The sequence below is a fragment of the Drosophila ficusphila genome, unplaced genomic scaffold, assembly GCF_018152265.1.
Source record: "Drosophila ficusphila isolate 14025-0441.05 unplaced genomic scaffold, ASM1815226v1 contig_414, whole genome shotgun sequence".
Classification (NCBI taxonomy): domain Eukaryota; kingdom Metazoa; phylum Arthropoda; class Insecta; order Diptera; family Drosophilidae; genus Drosophila; species Drosophila ficusphila.
In genome coordinates, this window is record NW_025064328.1 from 11,664,653 (window position 1) to 11,688,404 (window position 23,752).

At 42.6% G+C, this 23,752-nt stretch overlaps 1 protein-coding gene across 1 annotated transcript; it reads left to right on the forward strand.

Moving 5' to 3' along the window:
* The first annotated feature begins 79 nt into the window (after window positions 1–79).
* LOC108096751 lies at window positions 80–23,489 on the forward strand. The gene is given in 15 exon segments (XM_017198606.2): window positions 80–217; window positions 219–378; window positions 2,485–3,125; window positions 3,656–3,788; window positions 3,980–4,188; window positions 5,141–6,649; window positions 13,952–14,247; window positions 15,153–15,254; window positions 15,321–15,587; window positions 16,476–16,570; window positions 18,824–18,915; window positions 19,710–19,902; window positions 21,469–21,604; window positions 21,676–21,816; window positions 21,880–23,489. Coding segments are annotated over 15 exon segments (4,230 nt in total). The 3' UTR covers window positions 21,998–23,489.
* The last annotated feature ends 263 nt before the right edge of the window (window positions 23,490–23,752 follow it).

Genomic DNA, 23,752 nt, shown 5'->3' on the forward strand with positions numbered 1-23,752 from the left:
ATGTGCGATAAGCTATACACAATATACACCTCCTTATCAGCTGAACACAGAAAATGCACTTCTATTTGAACTGTAATTAATGGGAAGCACATTGGTTTCTTTGGTTGTTTTACAGCCCGACCGCTATGTCCCCGGTTCCCCCATCTTCCGCGACGCCAGCAGCCCAACGCCCCACGCCCCCCTCGCGGGGCCTATAACATCACCGCCCACCTCAGCCCCCCGCCACCGACACCAACACCGCCACCGCCTCTGTCACGGGTTCGAGCCCCACCAACATCACCTGCACCACCGCCACCACCGCACCAGGATCTGGATCTGGATCGGGATCGGAAACAGGAGCAGCAGGATCAACAGCTTCCAGGAGCCGAGGAGTCAGAGGTATGTAATTACCTCAAAATTAATATAAAGTTAATTTAAGGCTTCTTCGAACGCAGATAATTAACTTTTACAACTCGAGTTCGAGAACAAAGTTTAAACACGCATTTAAAACAACTTTTTCTACACAGAAGTTTTCCTTTTTTCTTTGTAATGAATTTAATTGCTCTTTAAGTTGGTACGAAGAAGTTGTCGAAACATTTTAACCTGCTCTTGCTATAAAGGTATTAGAAATCAATTTAATCTTTGAAGGAAAAGGGAAAACCCATATTTATAAAAGACTTTTTCCACCCTATAACAAACTTCTTTCTTTTGCTTTCTTTGTTTACTTACAAAAGGCAGAAGAGATATAGGTTTAATCAACTTAATAGCTTCATAAATTATAGTACATACAAACCTTACAATTTAATTACTTTGTAGCTTCAGTTTTGTTTATGTATTTTTCAAGTTATTTTGAAAAATGTTAATGCAATATTAGGAAAAATGATTTTCTTTATTTTCTTTACAACTTAAGTCAAGAAATCATAATTAAGAAATAAAAAATAAAATCTCATAAAATATTAAGAGATGATTTTCACAATAACTTGATTTATTTAGCACATAATAAATCGTTTAAAATCAAGATTTTCAAATAAATTTTAATTCATTTTCAGAAAATGAATATTCCCAATTCCCAAAACATTTCCCCTAGCTCAAAAAAATAATGTAGTGTGCGTTGGATAAGATTTGTGGCCTGATGGCTTGATAGTTGACACAGTTTTTGCGACATTTGTGTAAATAATGTACAATGGCAACATGCAAATGGCCCGGCCCGTATAATTTCCGGTCCTGTCAAACTTTTGCGCGAATTCTGGGCCAAAGTCTTCGTCGGAGTCGACCTCCTTTTCGTTTTTCTTCTTTTGCTCTGGCTGAGTTCCCTGACCTTTCTGGCCGAGTGTCGCCCATAGAGTGGACTAACTGGGAAACCTTATGGGGAATCTCCTTGAGTGCGCTTGGATAAACAACCACAATTAGGAGAGAAAAAGCAGACCGGGACATTCTGTCGTCCGCACAATTAATTGTGGAATGGAATTCGATTATTTGATGATTATTATCTCAGCGCTGTTTGATTGTGTGCTTTGTTTTTCCACGAAAAGTTCGCCCTGTTTACGTGCGAAAATCTCATGCCCACACTCCATTCAGTTTTGCGGCCAGGGAAAATCCCCGGAGACACGGAACTCTCTCCGTTGGGGAAAGACCACCATTTGCCCCCCGCTTTCGCCGTGTTGAGTCACTTAATGGCGCAACATGTGAGCCACCGGCGAATGAGGTGCCCATGTCACGCTATAGTCCATCGATTTTATTTGTTGATTTAGGAGCGATCCGGCGATTGTGTTTTCGGGGGAGTGGAATTCCCATCTATTGCGAATTCAAGCGTGCCGGTTGCCTTTGAAGTGCATATTAAAGCACTATTCAAACAGTTCTTGCAGTGGAATTTATTTCGCTCTTATTTACTTATTCATGAAATACCTGGTATTGATACGATGGAATTTTTATTTTTATTCGAAAAACTATATAAATTTGCTGCAAATACTAATACGTTTTGTATTAATAGCTTGGATTGATATAACCTCGATACTCAGTAATTCTGAAAATTTATCAAATTGCATTTCCAACTAACCGACTAATCAAAAAAGATTAATAATAATTCAAATTCAACGTTCATATTAACAAAAAAAATACATATTTATTTTCTAATCGCACATATTACAGAATTTACAGAACGAGTGTAAATATATTGAATTTCTTAATAAAATGTAAAAAAGGGGGGAAAAAAAAAATATTATAGTTAAATATCCTATAAAATTTGATTTTAATCATGTCAAAAAGGCAGTTAATTTTATTTTGAGAGCTAAAGGAGCTAAATGAGCACAAGAATTTACATAAAATCTTCTTAAAGTGAAGGTGGATGATATAATATATTTTATATAATGGTAACCAGTTCCCCTGAAAGCAGCCACAATAGAAAACCGCAGGCTCAAAACAGAGAACCCCACAGGAAACCGCAACTGTCTTGTTCTCATATTTATAACAGACATGTCCTTTGGCATTCTTTCTTCTTTTCCGCAGCCATGACGGCATCCCTTGCCCATGCCGCACAGGGAAACCACAACAACAATAGCAACCGAACCAACTCCAACTCCAATTCCGGAAAGGCCAAGCCACCGGCTGGTTATATGAGCACCCGATCGGCGGCGATGATGGCCTTGGCTTTGGGTCAATCTCCGGGCGGCAGAAACGACAAGTCTCCGTCCGCTCCTCGAGCCGCTTCTCCCGCCCGAAACCAGAATCCAGCCAAGCCCCAATCTCAATCTCAGTCTCAGTCCCAATCGCAGACGCAGTCACCGCATCCTGCCGCCCGAAGGATGTCGAATGCCGCCTCTCTGCCCTCCAATGTGTCCAGATCGAAGCCCTCCACTCCAACGGCAACCAGAGCGGCGGCCCAGCTGAATGGATCTGGTGTCTTCTCTTGTGGAAGCAACTCCAGTGGCTCCGATAACGATGGGTTCAGCACCTCCGGATCTTCCGCGGCCACTGCCCTCCGGCGGTTGTACTTCAAGAGCGGAAGGAGTATCAAGAACAAGATCAATGCCTCGACCACTTCCTCAACTCCTCTGAACGGGCTTCCGCTGAATCCCGTGTCCAGTGCTTATCACAATTCAGTCGGTGGACCCATGCACAATATGACGACTGCCGGTGGAGTCCCAAAGGTACATTTTAAGTTTTATTTCATTTCAAATAAGCTACAAAAGCCCAAAGATTTGTTATTATTTTTGTGGAAAATACCAGAAATTAAATTCTCTCATATTATTTTAACATTTCAATAGGCTAACACATTTAGTTTGAATGTTTGAATGTGAATTTAAAATATACAAATATTCGAAATATGTAATTTCATTTATTTTAATTGCCATCATGATTTGTCTTTTTACGATGCATATTTTCAGGGAAAATAATAAGTTTTTAATTAAAACACTTTTCCTGGTATTTGTTGCTCCTCTCTGGTACAATACAAAATATTACAAAGGATATATATTGAAAATAACTTCTGAGAATTTTTTAATTGAAAACGAATATAAAATATCTTTTCATTGAAACGTTTTTACTTTATACTCAATAACCCATCGTTTTAAATCGTTTCTAAATCACCATTGCTGCACAAATCAATCAAATATTTGAAGACCGCTCATTAGGAGACCAAATGGTTAACTATAAAGTAATTTATTTACTTCCTCTGCAGCTGGTGGTCATGGGAACCTCGTCGGCTTCCATTCCGGACACCACCATCAACACGTCGACGGACTCGGCCTGCACGCTCATCACGAATGTGACCCACACGGACACCTCGGAGACGTGCGACTCACTGGATCTGGGTAAGTACACAGGATACAGGACACTAGACACATAAAACTGAACTCAGGACACAGGACACACATCCTGATTTGATCGCTTGATTGATGGGCCCGCGCGTTCGAATTAATTAATCAACTAATCAATCTGGCCCACGCCTTATGTTCCTGTTCCTTCCTCGTTTTCCATGTTTCCCCCGTTTCCTCTTTTCCAGGTGACAACTCGTGTCCCAGTGAGCCGCTTTTCAGTTCGCTGGAGGAGCCGCTGCTCACCGCCGTCCACATCGATTCGGAGCACGAGGGATTGGGCGGCTTTGGGGCACTTGGGGGAGGTGCCAATGGACGCGGCGCCACTGAACTGGAACTAACGAGCTGCTCGAGGTATCCGCCAAGGCCCGACATGAATCTCCAGGACAGCGTTGAGGTAGGATGAAAAAATCGGAATTACATTCCGGACTTAATCCCCCTGGCCAACGAACCGCATCCGGCACTGAATCTTGTGATTATTTACCTCGCATTGTGCCCCGACTTTACTGAATTTACTGAAGGGTCCCCCAGAATGGAGCCTTATTGCGTTTTTAAAGCCCCAATCGCAGCTTGTTCGTGGCCAAGGACACGCGTTTTTATTTTTTTCCTTTCTAAGTGCCTCAAAACTGAGAATTTAATAACACGCACTTCTGACAACTTTGGGTCGTGATTGTCATGAATCAAATTCAAGAGCTGCTGCCGAAAGAAATGAAAAATGGAAATTTATTTTATTTGCCCAGCTTTAGCAATGTTGAATTTTTGTAACAGGCTTTAAAATTTAACATTCAATTTCACCAGAATGAGGAGATGGAATATTGAAAGCACTGTAGTAAAGATTTAAGAGTTTGTGTTGTTTTCATGCATGCAAGAGCTGCTATTGAATAAATTGAAGAATAAAATTTAATTCCAAACCTTTATATTTGCTGAGGCTAACATATTTTCGGTCTACCTAAATATTTCTCAAGATAGAAATAGAACAAAGTATTTAATTGTATTTAAAAATTGAATATAATTCTATCAATTCTATAAAATGTATTGAACTTTAAAACTGCCTAAGATTAAAAAGAGATAAAATTAACTGTCGACCAACATGTTTTTTATGGCGCAATAGCTTTAGCTTTAAAATTGATTGGTACTAAATAATCAATTTTTACTTTATGAAATAACACTTAACTTACTTCCATTACTACTTCACTTAACTTTCTTCCTTAGTAATGTATACCCACTCTATAAGTTGCACAAAACCACAATATTTGTTTATTGTTTGAAAAGACATTTGCCTTATGGTGCATCCTATAAAGTATTACTACTCTTCCCTTCTACTAAACTCTCATCCCTTCTCGTTGCAGAGCCAGGAGTCCTGTTTGTCCATCCTGACGGGCGAGCCGTCTTCCACGACGCCACTTCTCTCCTCGCAGCGGCGCCACCCGACGGGCGGTCACTCCCCAGGCAGCCAGCGGGAGAGGGAGCGGGAAAGGGATAGGGATAGGGAAAGGGAGAGGGATAGGGATCGGGAACGGGAGAGGAAGGAGCGGGAAAGGGAGCCCAGCACGGCGCCACCGCCAACTCGAATAAGGGAGCACTTCACCTTCGATCCCCCGCAGTCACCGAAATCGGCGCGCAGCAGCGAAAAGTCAGCCAGTCACTTCTCCTTCAAGAACTATGGTAATGAGCAAGCTGGCAAGGATGCGGGAGTGGGGGTGACAGCATGTGGAGCGGGAGGAGGAGGACCTGGAACCGGGGGTGGGGGCAACGGGGGCGTGGCGGCCAGCGAGGGCGACGAGGAGGATGACGAGCGGAGCGGCGAGAGCGTTGGCAATCGCAGCAAGAAGCTGCGACCCCGCGAACGTGACCCCAATCACATCTCGCCCAGCGTGTCGCCGTCTCATAGTCGCCGTGCGAGTCCCAAGCGGGAGAAGCGCCGGACCACGCCCATCGCCTCGACGGGCGCCATAGCCAAAGTGAGCTCCGCACCGCCCACGATGAAGGATGCGAACTTCTTTGGTAATGCCACCAAGCAAAAGCAGCGACAATCGCAGAATGTTCCGCCGCACCAACTTTCTCCTTCCGCGCAGCAGCGGAAGTACTCCTCCAGTTCCTCCAGCGGAAGTAGTGAGAGATGCCTAAGGGAGGCCACTGGACCAGGAACCATGTTTCCCTTCGATCGGGAAGCTCTGGACTACGAGCGAATCCAAAGGGAATGCTTTGCTCCCAGTTCCACAACGGCCAGTAATAGCAGTGATTCGGAGGCGGAGAACTGTTCGGTGTACGAGAGAAAATCCGGAGCGGATATATTCCAGCAGTACTCCCGGTTGAGCCACCAGGAGCAACTGCAGCAGCACTACCAAGAGCAGCGGGATTGGGAGCGGGATCGTCCGCCCTCGCGAAAGAATTCCAAGCGCATTCGACCGGATTCGGTGATCCATACAACCATTAGGGAGAATCAGCAGTATGTGCCGCAGTCGGATGCCTTCTATCCCCAGGCCAAGTCCTCCTCCTCGCCCAGCGATCACTCATACGCCGAGTTGAACAAGTTCGAGGACATCGCCAGCAAGTTCGAGCAGATCCCGCCCAAACATGGTTCCGTATCCGGTTCGGGATCGGGTTCCCTGCTGAATCTGCACCACATGATGCCCAGTCCGGGCAGCGAATCCGCCGTCAGTCCAACGGACTCCGCCCGCCGGCGGTCCTTCAAGAGCAAGCAACGCCACCAGAAGGAGGAGCACTTCTACATCCAGACGGAGGACCGCAGCGGAACGGGTGGTAACAGTGGGAGCGGTCCCATCAACGTGACCGCCAATCCTCTGGAGGCAGCCGCCGTCTGCAAACAGCCACGCGCCACCATCGTCGTTCAGCAGGTGAGTGCACCTAACGGTTAAAAATTAAACTTTACTTTTTAATATGATCTTTATAAACAATATTATTTAAAACTATTCTGGGCTCTTAAGCAGACTAGGAATTTTTCCTTTGTAAATCTTAAAAAAAAACGTACATTCACGTGCTTTCTTAAAAACGTGTCTTCTTAATAATACCAATTCCTATTCAATCACCTAAATTCCTCCACATTTTCGGTGTGTTCGTTTATTAGTCTATGTCATAAAGTGATTTGTAGTTTTTAAAATTTACCCAAATGATTTGATTTCCTATGAAACTGCACTGATGCATCGCTGTGGAATATTATCTAATTTCCTGTTAATAAAGTGAATTAATTTCTTTATTAAGGATAGCATTACCTCGATGTGTAACCCTATTTTACCCAGAAATCTTCCTATTATAATATAGATAATGAGTTCTCATTGATTTATGGGCAGGTTCTATTGATAATGTCTTCCTAGCACATCTGTATGAGCATATAGATAACGGAAGCTCTCTTTGTCCATCTCTCCAGCTTCGATCCACTCCGCTCTTTACTCCTCTCGCTCTTGGCATCCATCTCACCGCTTTGTCTCTGCTCTTCTCGCTCTCACACCCACTCCCACTTTGCCTCTCGATATCACTTTCTCTCTCTCTCTCTCTCTTTGGGGCCATTTTCACAGCTAATAAAAAGGGGCGCGCGACGCCCGATCTCGTCAGTTTTTGAGAGCAATCCGCAAGCAAAGCATCGCCATTAAAGAAACGCAATCGCGAAGAAGATCAATTCGTATACAATTACCGATTATTGAAGATTTTATATCGTGTTTATTAGTGTCAACCTGTTGGTGTTCGCTATGTAAACGCAGTGACTCGAGGTCAAAAAAGAAGAGTAACACGCAAGGATTGAATATCCCCTCGAACAATTGACACCTTAATTCCGTTCTATAAATCTTGTGAACCAGTGAATCATGGCGCCCTTCTACAAGCGCATCTGTCGCAGTCTTTCAAAGCGATACAAGGAGGTAAATATCCCACAAATCCAACTGCTAAATTCCCTTTACTCGTGGGGACATTCCACAAATCCAACAACTAAACTCCCGTTAGTCGAGAGGACATCCCACAGCAAAAAAAAATCCCCTGACGCGCCCGCTTGATTGATTTTGCTAATGAGCCAACAACATCCAGCCGGGGGCATCAATAAGCCTCCACAGAATATGTAGATAAGATACCAAGTTAATGCCTTGATCCGTCGAACAACCGATATGCGAGATTTATCGACAAACAGTGACGTCAATTTGGCCATAAATTCACACTCCGCTCCGCTCTGCTTGGGTCTGCGATAAAGGTTATGGATTAATTCCAGTCCAGATCGGAATTTTTCGGGTAACTTGTTATCGCTGGGAGGGATGGGTGTCCACCCATCCACACCCACTTTATTTCAGAATATTGCGCCACAATCGACGCTCCAGTGAATGAGTTTCTGACCCACAATGAATTTGTCGTAAATAATTAAAATGTTGCAAGTGACAGGGAAATATGGGGGGTGGTCTTTATTATTCCGTACATCTCGCCGATGACAGCTGTCAAAATAAACTACCACAACAGACCCAGTTGCCCAGTTTATAGAGTCCAAGCATCATCGGTCCAGTGCCAGATCGCAGGTTGTTTTCGCCATATTATATTTATTTACTTGCTTAAATCGGATCATAAAAAAACATAAAAGCAAAGGCCGCCGCAGACACGAAAAGGCAGGGGGTGGAAAAGGGGGCGGGAACTTGTCATAGACCCAGACACAGATATCTACATCTATAGTACCTATATCTGGCTGAGTATATTTAACGATTTCATTGTAATCGGCAGTGAGTTAGCATTTCATTCTTCGAACTTTTGCCCATGATGCATAAAGCGAGAATCGTTTGGGGGGATGCATATATGTAGATTCAGATTCAGATACAGAATCAGATAGATTATAGATGTTCTCGCGGGAAGGCATTTCCTGGTTAACAAGCAAAAACAATATATATATACGTATATGGTACAGAGGGAGGAAATTATAATGCGGCGAACAAATGAATTTCCAACCAAAAAACAAGCCATAAGAAATGACGTCCGGAGTGGAGATTTTCCCAAGAAACGAGCTGGAGGTGCGAATGCGAGGCATCCACCGGCTTTATTTAGTGCCCCAACCTTCAATCAGGTGTAAAGTGTAATTGTTTCCCTCGCAGATCGATGGCCCCCATAAGTTTCGGATTCGGGGTGTGCGTGTGTGGGCATCGAGACGTATAAATCTACATAAATTGCAAGCGACCCTCCGATACCTTACGATTTATCTGCCATTTTACCCCCAGCTTTTCATTTCCACCTGCTCACCTGCTCGCCAGTTTCACTGGTTTTACCATTTTACCTTGGCCGCTTCTTCAGCGAATTATTAGCAGGCACGCACTTCATTGCACTGCAGTTCTGTGGGTGGTAAAGGTGGGTGGTAGGTGTTCGATGGCCTTTGCAACTTGGAGGTTGTATAATCCCCAATGCACTCCACCCCTCTCTCAATTTTCGTGCCATTTCCACCTTCAAAGTAAACATCGCCAGAAACGCAAACATGTTTCCAGTTTTTCCCCCATTGTCGGCTGTTGTTTCCTATTGATTTTACATTGAGTGGTCGAATGGTTTCCTTTGATTGCAAATGCATTCTCACACACACACTCACACACATTTGCCTGTTTCGCCTTGGCTGCCATAAACTGTGGCTAAAAACGCTTAACGCTTAAGGTCCATCCGGCATTCTAGTTTCCACATATTGTGCGTGTCCTTGCCTGATTTTTTTCTCTTTTCTTTATCACCTTAAATGGTGAATCCACTCAGATGTTGAACTTAATTACCGCAATCATCTTAAATACACCGGCGAACACTAATTAGCCATTATTTGTATCACCCAACTACACACATTAATTGGCCATTATTTCGCTGGCTCAACCTTCAAAGGTCAGTTTCCCGAACATTTTCTGGCACTTTCACTTGGCGCTGCGGCCATTCACTCTTTTAGTTGCGAACAGCGGCAGAATTTGCCGATCATTGATAAATGATAAATGGCCAAAACGGTTATTGACTCTCTGCTCTGAGGGGCCTCCAAATCCAACGTGGCTAATTATAGGAAGGGAATGGCCAAACATTTTCAAGAGTTCAGCTTACCAAGGGTTGTGGTCAGGGACTCGATTTGTTGGCACATCGATTTGAACCCAGCAATTGGCTGCAGTGAACTTTCCTCGCAGCTGGACACTGCGTATACTTGATAATGGTCCACGGGTCGGCTACTTAATTTGGCTACTTGATACCCCCCATTTGGATGCTCCACAAACCCCTGCAGATATTTCAGAATCACTTCGCTTTTCCAGGCCAATGGGTCTCTGGGCGGACTCAGATACAGATTCTGGCCGAGGCCAATTGCCTTATAAAGTGACATTAATTAGTTGATTTATTAACTGCCTCCGCACCTGGGAACTGGGCACGATTGCTCCTCCTTTGATGCCAGTTTCATTGACCCCATTCGGTTTGGCGAAGGCTGTTACTGTTGCTGTTGCATTGGCATCTGCATCTGCATCTGCACTTTCTGCAGCGGGAGCCATAAATAAACCTTTGCTATAAATAAACGCGTACAAGGAGATATATGCATGTATAGTAGATATGGAAGCGGTTCGCTCTTGTTATTGTGCATATGCCGCACATACCGCAAGTAATCGTTAGCGGAAAACATTTCCCAGCACCGCGAATAGTGCGATTCTGTTTGTTTACCTGCACTTTGCACTTTTCTCCTTCTGTCAGCCGTTGGACACGTGAACAATTTTCGGTGAAAATCCCCCCAAAAATTAGAAGGAATCACCCGGAGGTGTTTCATTTTGTGGCGGGCGAAAGAGCGTTCCATCAAATCGCAGACACTTTCATCCCAACAACATCAAGATTAGTGTGCGGCTGGGAAAATTATTGTGTTTGGAATAACACAACTTAAAACGGCGGCTGCCCCGCGGTAATGTTATGTTTTCCTTATTTTCTTTTTTCGCCCCCCAAAAAACAAATCGCTGGGCCGGCCCCCCACACACAGACTGGTTTTCCGAGTTTTCCGAGTACGCTTTTTATTTTTAATATTCGTGCCGCATGAAAATAGCCAGTAAACCTGGCCAACCCCCGACCACTCGTCGTTTTTGGCGGATTTCACAGGCGATTGAGCACAGAAAGGCGTGAAAATGAAAGAAAAACATGAAGAGTAATTTGCATACATGGCGCTCGCACGAAGCCGTTATTTTGAATACATACTTAGCAAACTTAAATGTATTTTTAAACGATGCCAAAATCAGAAAAGGAGAAGGAGGGGGAGGGAAAAGTGGGAGGGGGAACGGCAATCGATCGGGTGTGAAATGATTGCTGGCAGCTCGTGTAATATCAATTATAATTTATGCGAGCGTTCCGCATAGCTAAGATTTCGTCTGGTTTCGATTTGCAGCTTGCAATTTCCATAAACAAACCCGATTCTAATTGCATTCCCATCTGCAATGGCCCATTGTTTTGGGTTCTTTGTTCCTTTGGTTCTTCGGTTCTCTCGGCCCGCTGTGTTTGATTAATTCTGGCCAATCTGGGCAATCTGGCCAATCGATTCCTGCCACTCTGCACGTAGACCAATCCTTTGACAATCCTATTTTTTCTCTGGTTAGATTTTTCTCGCTTTCACTCGATTTGCATTCCTCGCATTCTATTTGCCTGTTTTTCGGGCATTTTTCTAACACCTCGAGTCGGTTTGCTTTTTAATAGTCAATTCCAATGCGTTTAGATATACAAATGCGCTGCGTAGTTTCTGAGAGCATCAGCATGGAAACTCTGAGAATGTTCCGCATAAAAACTATATACAATTTTGGAAACCTGACTTGCTGTTACCTATTAAAGTTCCTTAAATAAACTGTTTTATTTTATTTTAAAAAAATCGCAAATATTTTTATTTTCTGGATTCTATTGAATTAGAAACTGATGACCTTCAACTAAAATTGTTTAAATTTAGTCAACTTCAAGTAAACAAATCCAAGCGGCATTAAAAATAAACATAAATAGTGTCAGCATATTGGAATTTGGAATATAATAATAAATAATACAGGAATATTATCTGCAAGACAGAAACGATTTAAATGGGAAGGAAAATATTTATTTTAAAATACAATTTTCATAAGCAAATGTGTAAATATAAACCTTAACCCTTTAGTGCAAAGCTGCACTTTGTAAATAAATCTGTTGCTGACAGTTTATTTAGTTTCGCAACTAGATTGCAATGTATTGTGTTGCACACACCAAACCACACAAAACTTTTTGATGCCCCAAACAAACAATCCTATATATTCCAAAAGTTAAATTCTGTCAAACTTTTTCAGAGTCAGGGGGAGTTCATAGAAAAATGAAGAAAATCAATAAGGCAAACACTGCGTATTAAATACTAAGCAACCATTTTCCCCAATTGCTACCGTGGAAGTTCTGTTCTTTATCGCTTTTTTCGGGAACTCTGGGGTGAATGTGGCAACTTTTTTCCCAAATGCAATCTGCTGCTAAAAATAAGCTGAGAAAAGAAAATGAACCGACGCACTAAGCGATGCAAGAAAAACTATTTTCGGCGTTGGTGTAATGGGGAAAATGGGAAATGGCAGCTGAGAAGGAAAAGAGCAGCGTCATAGAAGCATGTCCACGGCAATATTACTCATACGCCGCGTGTAACGCGTCATTGCTCGTGCTTTTGGGTTTCAAGCGGGGGGAATGGGATGTTGAAGATTTTCCCGCTGGTTTTGTCATCGGGGAAAGTGTCGCATTCTCCCTTTGCGGCGCCACAAAATTGCTCCCCCGGGTTGGATTAGCCAAAAAGTTTCTCTGGTGGCCACTTGAAGTATTTGATTCGAATGTGTGGTGTGGTCCAAATACGATGAGCTGTGAAATCGAGAGGCTTTGGTGGGCGGAATCATTAGTGCCCCTCCAAACACACACACATACACTCTCACACACTAACTTACACACCCGCACATTATTAATTAGCGCTTGGGTAAAATGCAGGCAAACTTTTCCCTTTTTTCCCCAACTGTCAAGTCTGCCAATAAAATACACAAATTAATTTGGGCATTTGCTGGATAAATATATGTATGTGTGTGTGTGTGGGTGGGCTTATATATGTGTGTTTGCAGGTAGAATTTTGCGAGTGTTGGTGTAATTTATGGTGCAAGAATTTCTGCGTGCGCAAATTCTTGATAATTTAACATGGCTGGCAGTCATTTGTCTTCGCCAAGCAGACAGACAAGTTTAAAGCTCAACTTGGCTAGCGTTTTGTTTATGACACATTATTCTTGCCAGCAACTGGAAACAGAATTTAATATCATGCTTTATGGCTGGGGGAAATAGCCGGATTGTCCTGAGTTGGGGAATGAATTCCCATACCAACTATACTTAATCCGATGGAATCATGTTGATAAGTCTTTAGTCCGGCTCGAGAACAAATTAGAATTTGAATATAAAAGCAGGAGTAATTATTCGGGAGCAAGAACAAGAATCTGTTAATAGCTTCCTGCTTGCTGAATTATTTAATTGGTGATTTAGAACTTAACACAAATTTCATGATATGCCTAAGCCTTAAATATAAACCAAGCACAAAAGTAATTATACTGAATACAACCACAAAATTAGCTTGTTGTTGGTGGATTTCGATTTGAGTATTTGGTTAATGCTCGGGGCCAATTCCCATCAGTCAAATTAGCCGCTGGCAGGAACTTATTTAGGGTATCATTAGGCCCTATTAGCTGTTAGCCAGCTAAACTCTGGTCAATAGTCCTTGGCCAGTTAACCGAAGGCAAAAAACACAAATTCGCGGGAATTCACCTCGACACGAATGCCGAGAAGTATTTAAATTTGCAACTGCAGACACGCGATGCAGAGGCTTACGCCATTTTTTCCTGGTTTTTCCACGGGCTGTCAGAACACCTGCTTCAAGGTGCAGATAAAGCAAAAAAAGAAGAGAAAACTTTTTCGAAAATCGCTGATGGCAAAAAACCCTTGAAAGGTGGCGAATCCTTGGGCGAGTCGAGTTGCCCACTGTTTGTGCTGCAAATTTATAAGCCGATGGGAGGAAAGGCATTGAATGAAGTCATCGGGGCATGAGTACTTCGAGTCGAGTTGTTGCGATTCCATTGGAGAATGGCTGCAATCCGCTTAACAATCAACGATACCTTCATTCACCCCTTGTTTCCCTTCTGTTTACTTACCTTTTTTCATTTTTTCCCCTTTTTTCTTTATAGCCCTCGTTAAGTCTGGACAATACTGTGGAGACGCTGCTAATCAAAAATGAGGGGGACTTCATAAGCGTGGAGCAGGGCAAAGAGTTGGTGGTCCGCAAGCGTAATTCGCAGCAGTTGGCCCATCCGCCGACGCACTTGCACCACCACGCCCACGGCCACGCCCACAATCACCATCAGCAGCAGCAGCAGCAGCAACAACAACAGCAGCAACAACACAAGCGGGATGAGAATATGAGGCAGCTGCTGGATGTGACCAACACGCTAACCATTGAAGAGCTGCGCGACTTTGAAATGCGGTAAGTGGGTCCACCGACCCCTCGTTTAACCACCGACCCCCCAAACCCCACCCCCATTTATCCTCGACCTTTGACGGATTATGTTTTATGGCCCAGGCTGAGATTTAATTTCCGATTGAATGCCAATCGATTGGCAAGACTCTCGTAAAAGTGCTCGGACCAAAGCAATCAAAATTTAAATGGCCAAATGGACAAACAGAATGAGAGGAAAAAAAACACACAGAGGACCGCTTTTATGGCCTTCACCTGCCGCCAGTTTTGCATTGCAACAAACTCGAAAGAAACAGGAGAAAAAAGCGGGAATAACCAGAAACAGCCATGATGGGATCATAACTTTTCAAATTACCCATACGACCTGTTGCCAGTTTGGCATGCCAGCGAATTTAGTTTTTATCTCAGCAAAAATTCCTTGAATAAACAAACATTTCTGACTCGCACGTGGACGCGGTTCCTGCATTTGATTGTCATTTTCCAAATTATATTTTAAATATTCCGACCAACCGAGGAGATATTCTGCATGCAGTGAATTAATTTTCCGTAATTTTCGAGAGCAGCCCGAAACAAGTTGGTCGTTTTAATTATCAATATTTTCCTTTGGCTGGCTTGTGGTTAACTCGCCTCGTCGCCCAAGGACACCGGCCACATGTCCTTTGGCCTCTTTGGCATTCCGAGTTGCCAAGGACATGACAGGTTTCTGGTGTTTCGGTATTTCGGTGTTTCGGTGTTTTGGCCAAGAAGTGCATACACACAGATCTCCATTAAACCGCTGTCAACTGCAGTTTGGTTATGACTGCTATTCTGTTTCATGGCATTTCCCCCATCATCTCCTCATCTCCCTCATCTCCTCGAGTTACCAGGTTGGCTTCTGGCTCTAATGGCGTCGCCTTGTTTTCGGCTTGTTTCAGATATGGCTCACCACATCACAGCCGTTCGCAATCGGTGAAGATGCCGGGGAGCAGAGCCTCGGGAAGACCGAATCAGTTGTGCCTGCCCCAGCAGAGATCCAGGTGGGTGTTCCACTGCTAAGTGGTTACCATTCTTTGGATATTAACCAATCGATTTCCCCTCTTCAGAGTGGCTTCCATGCCGAATACCGGAGTGGAGGAGGAGTACTACAGGCTGCGGCACTTCTCGATCACCGGAAAGGGAGTGGTGAACCGTGGCGATTCCCTGAAGAGTCGCCGCAGTCGCTCCAACAACAGCGTGGCCAGTTCGAACTCCAGCACGGAGCACCTGACCGCCCAGCAGCAGCTTTCAGCCCCCGCGTCCGTCTCCGCCCGCACCTCGCTGGCCTCCAGCAGGGAGAGCAGCACCTCCAATCCGGGAAATGGTCCCTACAGGTTCGCTATCTTACCTATTTACTTCTATAAATATTTAATTATGCATGAGCATTACTTTTGTTTTTGTTTTAAGAACAAAGGAGATTGTGATTTATATACACTTTATTTCCGAAACAATCTACCTATAGTTTTTTCTCAATATCAATTTTTTTTTAAGTTCTACCACAGTTATTTTTCTCCTTTTTTTTGGCACTCACAAACAACAAATGAATATAAGTTTAAATAGTCTTGCCATTATCAATCATTTAATAACTATACTTTTTTTAATGCTACTGCTCATTGCACTTTTTAACATTCATGATTTAAATCCTCAAAAAAACAAACTATCAAACCCTTTGGGCATTTATTAAATGCAAATGTTTTTATATATATACACACATCATTAATTATATGTGTCCAATTAAAAAAAGTTATTACCACAAAAGACATTAATCAAATGGAGGCCTTTAATACTCTTTTTCACTCAATAATAATCACGATTAAATAAATGACATTATATGTTTTCATGCAGTAATTTTCATAAGCTCCCATTGAGAAGTATCCTATTAAAAATAGTTAACAACAACAGTCATAAATCAAATCAGGGACTATGCTACTCTTTTTTACTCATTATTGCTCATGATTTAAATACCAAAAAAAAACAAAGTATCAAGCATCCAATTAAAAACAGCAAACAAAAGGCCTACATTCATAAAGTTAAACTATATACATTTTAAAACTGATTGCGCTAATTATGTTTGCGTGACCTTTAAAGATTGCTCGGCCACAGTATCGACTTACAAACAAGAATAAAAGTCGGTAATTGAGGAGAGTCGTTTGTGACATTAATGTGTGTGGGTGTAATTACGGTGTCTAATTGGCTTTATCCATCTATTTATCCGATTCCAGGGTCCTGATGCTGGGAGGTCCTGCGGTGGGCAAGAGTTCCCTGGTCTCGCAGTTCATGACGTCGGAGTACCTGCACGCCTACGACACGAGCATCGGTGAGTTGAAGGTTCCCCTTCCGGCGGAGCCTTGCATCCGGATTCCGGAACATAATCCTCCCTCCCCCTTCCCCCTCTTCCCCACTCCCAAATGCACTGCATAGCCCGCCCTTTGTGTGTGTTTCCATCCCGTGTCTGTCTGAGTGCTTTTGCCTTAGTTGATATTGATATTATTTCATAGTTCTTTTGCTGGCACTGCCTTCAGTTTTCCTAGTCGATGTCGTAGCTATGATGATGTTTTTTATGTTGTCCTATATGCCATCCCCCTCCCATGATATCGGTTTGATTTTGTTTTCCCCATGCCTTCTGTTTGGCCCCTTATATCACATGGCTTTTTATGATTTCGCGTTTCGGAAAGTTTACATTCTTCAGTTGTATTGCCCTGTTTTGTTCCGTTGAGTACCGCCTTCTGTTTGCTTTTTTTCGCTGCTTAGGGCGTTTTATGAGTGGGCCGGTGGGCCAGTGGACCAGTGCCACCCCCCAATGGGTCAACACACATATTGGCATAAAGCATAACAAACGCTGCTGCAACGAAAATAAATAAATTCGCCTCATTTTTGGGTTTTTGCGATTCTATAAAGGCGTGGAATTGGCCAGTGGAAACTGTTTCATTCTCTGGCAGGGAGTAAATGAAAAGAATCGAGTAAACATTTCCATTGGCACCAGCGAAAGAAGGCAAAAAATTAATAAAACAGTAAAGATCAGGCAGCGAATGGAAAATTTAATAAAAACAAATATTGTCGTTCGTCGCAGAATTGGAATTTTGATCTGCTACAATGGAATATTTTTGGTTGTGACCAATTCCAAGCTACCCAAAATTATTCAGCCAATGGTCCCCGTGTAAATGCTTATCCAACACACTGTACCTCATACTGAAATCCGCAATTGTATCATATATATGTTTTACAAAGAAATGATAATTTGTTCTGTTTCTCTCCATTCCGACTATCAACCAATCATTCAACTCAATGTCTCAAAACTGACCCTACAATAAACTCGATAAATAACAACAACAACAACCGAATTAACAACAACAACGACAACTTTGTACATACAATACTGATACTGTATTCCGAACCGAAATCGTGATTGAAATCAGATCTAGGCAACTGTGATATACGCATTCTAATTGAAAAAGCCGCCGACGGTAAATCAGCCAATCAGCCACTCAAACAATATTAATAATAACCTTGTTAATTATGCTACTCCTTAATATTTATTCAAATATCTCTATACATATAATTGAAACGCTTTTCAACTCTCCAAACAAAACTTAAACAAACAACAAACTAGATAAACACCTAGTCCACAATGCATTAGCCCTTCGAATCCCGATTGATTTCGATTAGACAAACTCCTTCCCACCGAACCGAAAACCGAACCACACCTGCCGCCCACTAGCCACGCCCCGGAAGTTAGAGCCCCCACCACCACCCCAAAACAACCCACACACCAATAACATATACTATATATATGTATAATATATAGTCGCATTGAGCTCTCGAATCGATTGTCAAACGATTGCGGCCTTTGTTTCGCTTGTGATTTATGGCCAGTCGATGGGCCGGCAGCCTTGAGGACTGGCATACGATATTGAAATGATTATGCACATCGCAAACACAACAAATGAAATTTAATTAATGATTCGCTCGTAGGCGGAGGCCCTGCAATTATTGATTGCCAAACGGGGAAGGGAATGGTCGTGCGATATATACTGGTATTCAAAACCACAGCTCGCTCCTCCTGTAGTGTTTTTAATTAAAAAGGAAATCAGAGCACACATTAAATGAATAATAATTGAGAAAGCACTCGCTCACTAACACAAACAAAGCCGCTGACCCCTCTTTTCCCGCTTTTCACCCAGATGAGTTTTCCGAGCAGTTCACGTTGCACCCGATTGCATTGCATACTTTTGCGGGCCAATTTAATTTCCCATTTATTAGCATACATTTCGGGGCACTCCGCGCTGACGGCGTTTTTCATTAAACTTGGCTAATGGGCACCAATGTACATGTACTATAGTTCGCATGCAGAAAGGACGACACCTGTAGATAAACCTGAGATAAAAAATCAGACCACCAAACACAACAGAAACTCGCACACACTCGTACTCTTTGTTTTTGCACTTCCAAAAATTGATGTTGTAAATCATTTCATTGCCTGACACCTAAGTTATCGAACTATTGAGCTTTCGCCTTCGCACATGGTAATTCAGCGTTGCTAACCCATTCTTTTCCCCTTGACTGTGTGCAGATGACGAGTCCGGCGAGAAGGCCGTTTCAGTATTACTCAGTGGCGAGGAGTCCGAGTTGATATTCATCGACCATGGATACACCGAAATGACGGTAAGTACCACTCAGTGCACTCAATCCACTCGAAAGCATACTTCAGCGGTCGCAATAATAGAGAAAGGCAATAATCTTGGACAAAACTTTAAAATTGTTTTTAATCTTTTATAGTATAAAAATTGAAAAGATATAAAATCCTATTATTCTATTAAAGTATGTTATTATAAAAGAAAACTACTCCTGCAAAAATAATCATTACGTATTATACATATTAAATGGCTCAATACTTTTATTTTATAAAAAAATATTTGAATTTATGTACCTTCAATATCACAAATCTTTTAAAGAACTCAATTACAAAAGGCACTTCCAATTTCATAATAAAATGATTAAATATTGAAAAGTTTTTAATGGATGCCCAGATACATAAATGCATATATTAGGCTTTTAGTATGTGATTTTGTAGGCCCAAACGTACATTTTAAATTTGTTTACCCTGGGTAAGCTCACTCACACTTGAACCATTTTGGATATTAAAACATTTTTAATGGGTTTTCAAGCAGGGCATAGAGGCTTTTAAAATCCCCATTGTGGTGCCAGCGAAGCCTTCTTGCTATTATTGTGACCAGTGGTATTATATACACCTGCTCATCCGTCCGGCGCCCTGCACTCTATATATCTGTGGCATTTCATAATGCCATTAGCATGCACGGCCATCAACTAACCCCTCATCCCTTTCCCATTCACCCATCGCCACCGCACTTTGGCCAGCTCTCAACCTCACTCAATGTCAGCTCGGTGTCACCTCCACTTCTCCAGTTCTATATCCCACCATTTTGGTTCATTCACAGCCGGATGAGTGCCTGACCAACTACGATCCGCACGGATACTGCGTCATCTACTCGGCGGCGGACAGGAGCAGCTTCAGCGTGGCGGAGCAGGTCCTCCAAGTGCTCTGGACCAATCAGAACATCGCCCAGAAGGCCGTCATCCTGGTCTCGAACAAGGCGGACTTGGCCAGGAGTCGACTGGTCACCTCCGAAGGTGGGTAACAAAAAAACACAGAGTATATAAATATATATGGCAGCGATTTGCCCCGTTCATTAACACTCGAAAGTGCGCTCGATTGGGTCCGTTAAAAATAGCCAGCGATATAGTTTAAGTAGGTGTTTGTTTGTGTGTGTGTGTGTGTGTGTAAACAGGACCCTTGGGAGTCGGGGGTCACCTGAAGGGTTTGCCCAAGCGGAAGTCATCCGGCGGTTCGCCTACACAAACAGCCGGAGTCTTTAAGTGCGGAAAGATAGCCAACACCGGATTTTTCCCCCAATTGAAGGTCGGTCGACAATTTCGGGGCTCTTTTTGTCCGCTCAAGTACTTTCACTTGACTTTTATATCGGATTCCCGTTTAAGACCAAGGTAACTGGGGCGCTTTCATCTAAGTAATTCAATATTTTCCGTTAAATTACGTTTGTTATTATGGAAGTGGGTGTCGGGGAAGGGTTCCCCCTTTCCCCTTTGCCTCTTCGGCATTCGCTCCAGAGTAATGGCAGGGAAATTGTTTCAGCGCAAAATTGATTACATTTCGTCCCGTGTGGCATGTGTTCCGCTCCGCTCGAGGTTTAAGGCCCATAAGCCTATTGTTGTAAACAGGGCGACAACGGAGCCCCACAAACCCCCGCCCACGCAAAATCCCGACTTTGGGCGCTGAGTTCTTGTCCACCTAATGCGGCGTCCTAATTTCATAAAGTATTTATAGAATTTTGTATGCCTCTGGCAATAATAAAATGAGAGCTCGGCCCAGAAACGTCTGGATAAAACATATATTCATAAATCCATACAGTGTCACAGTGATTGGGATAAAACGAAGGACCGAATGTGGAGACTCATATTTGACTTTATCATTCCATGGGCTCCGAAATAGCTTTTGAATTTTTAATGCCTTTTCCTCGTATTTCATTTTCACCTTTCCACCTTCGGCATATTTAATGGTGTCTGCGCCACTCTAGTTCCCGCACTAATTATTCAATTGGGGTAAACATTACCCCGAATCTAGAAACTCCTGTTTGCTTTTAATTAGGATCCCACCGAAATCGAAAGTCTGGGAGGATAAGAGCTTAAGTCTTTAAAGCCTATGAAAGGCTGGACCGGCTATCAAATTGTAATAAAAGCAGCCGAAGAGGACATACACAAATATAAACGTTTGTGTATCGGGCAACTTTCGTCACATTGTTAATAAAAATGCGAGCCTGGCTATAAAATTTGCACCAGGAGGGTCGCACGCATGATGTACCTCCGCATTCAGCGAACTTTGATGCTCCAGATTTTACGAGTTGTGTACACAACTGCGGACAAGACGTGACGGATGGAGACCGGAATGGGAATGGGAATGGGGACAGGGATGCAGCCCCATGTTTGGACACGAATCCACGAGTCCAAGTTGAGGTTTTATGGCCAACTCAGAGTTAACTAAGCGAGGCCATTTGATTTGATTAACCGGGGTGTCGGAGGCACCGAGGAACGGAGGATAACAGAGCTTGACCGTGATGCTTCTGGGGCCATAATTTCCACACATTTTCACTTAACCTCTCACTCGCTTCTGCTCATTTGCAGAGGGCAAGGCCATGGCGACCGCCTATGATTGCAAATTCATCGAGACCTCGGTGGGCATAAATCACAACGTGGACGAGCTGCTGGTGGGCTTGCTGTCGCAGATACGCCTCAAACTGGAGAATCCCGAGAAGTCCAGGTGGGTGGAGGAGAGCTTCTTGACTTAACTAAACATGGCTTACTTAACTACTGTATTGTATTCCTCCGCAGGGATCTCTTCCGGAAGCGTTCGATTAGAAAGTCAAAGCGACGAGCCTGTTCGCCTCTCAATGCAGGATGTCTGAATGCCAACACCCCGCTGGGTCCTTTGGGGGAGTCGGTGGCCACGCCTCCTGGCAGTGCCCAAAGCAGGTGAGTCATGACGAGCCATCAAAGCCATTCCGCAATTGCTCACTCACATCCATCTCTTTGCAGTCCACGGAAATATCGCGGCTCGAGAACTTCCACCAGCCTGAAAGTCAAGGGGCTCCTGGGTCGCGTTTGGACCCGGGACTCCAAGTCGAAGAGCTGCGAGAATCTGCACGTACTCTAAGCCCACAAGTTACCCAAAGTGTATCCCAAACAAGTTTCCTATAGAGTACGCAAGATCCTAGCCTAAGTTACAAATCAGACTCGATTTAACGGGGGTTCTATTCCCAACTTGTACATATTGTGTATAATTTAGCCTTAATTTACGCTAGTCATTTCCCCCATTAATCATTGTATATAGTTTGTCTAAATATAAAGCTATTATTTGTAATTGATTTATTATGCTTTTCGTTTTCCTTTCAACATGAGTTGGGATCATTTTCAATGCCTGGAATGAACTATTAGTTTTAGTTCTGATTGAAAGAATTTAAAATACAAACACAAACCAAGTTAAAAAGCAATAATTTTTGGAAAAAATACAACATTATACCCTTGTTCATGGAGAAGGAGTTGATGATACCAATTGTACTGATTTTTGAAGGTCTGGCGATTGTCCGCCAACTGAAACTTATTGTTAATTATATACGTGTAGTTATACATTTGTAATGGCATTGCATTTTAAAATTACAAGAATATTCACATGATTGTTACTAGATGTTCAGAACTTGATTGATCAAAAGCGAACCGGAGGATATATTAGCCATTTTGTGCAATTTTGCTTAATTAGTCATAGGAATTTTGCCGTAATTGTTAACCTTAACTATTTTTTTGATGGAGCCCATCGTGCACCAAAAACCAGCACGCCCTAGGTTTCTCATGTTAGTCGGGACCATTTCAAAATTAATCAAAGATAAGAGAGATATGATGGAAACACTAGATTTACGCAGGGCTACTATTAGGCTCATGGCAGCGTAGTTTTACATTAATTCAATATGTGATTTTACACAAGGTCCACAAAATCGAGAGCAAGAGCAAAATTTAAAAACAAAAACATTTTGTTAATATGTGTGTGCTGCGACCTGCTCTATTAAATATTGAGGCCAGCGGTAGAATTTTGAGATTTTTAACTATAAATGTCAACACTAGTAGCTTAGGGCAAAACCACACACCCATTCCCATTCCATTTGCCCGCGGGCAGTACTACTCTAGATGTCCAATAAATGTATTATAGATGTCCATTAAGTATTATAATCACCAACAATTGCAGCACAATGGAATTTAACGGAGTGGTGTTCTGGCAAATATCAAGGTTTGGCTAAAGTCGGAACATTGAAGGAAACCTTAAGAAATACGTGCATCCCTACATATGTGTAATATAACCAATCTAACCAGATAGTTAAAATTTATATAGCTGTAATCGCATTTTTGTCCAGAACTCTGTGTATTATTCTCGCTCAACATCAGTTAATGAATTCGAGCCGAAAACTATGTAGGACAGTGATAGACACACTCGATTTGCACAGATTGTACAACACTTTATATAGGGAGAAGCGAAAGTCAGCCATAAATGTAAGCGGTGACAGAGTGAAAAACGTAACCAATTAAGAACATGTTCGATTTTCTCGCTCCGATATATATGTCTAATGAGTGTATATTAAATGTGAAAAGTTCAATTTAACCTTTTGGTGTGTTGTCTTTTATTTGGGGTTTGCATACAAGTTGAATATTTTTATTTTTGTTTTTAAGGTGCAAAAATAAACAACAGTGGACCAATGAGAAGAAATTAATAAAAAGTAGGCATCGTAATGGTGACGATAAATTGCTTTTTTGCTCCCACTGTTGTTTTTAAAAAACCGTTAGTTAACATATCTGTTAAAAGTCTGTTGTTTTAACATTGAAAACTTATTCACCTCAGCGCTTTTCAAACTGTAAGGCAACA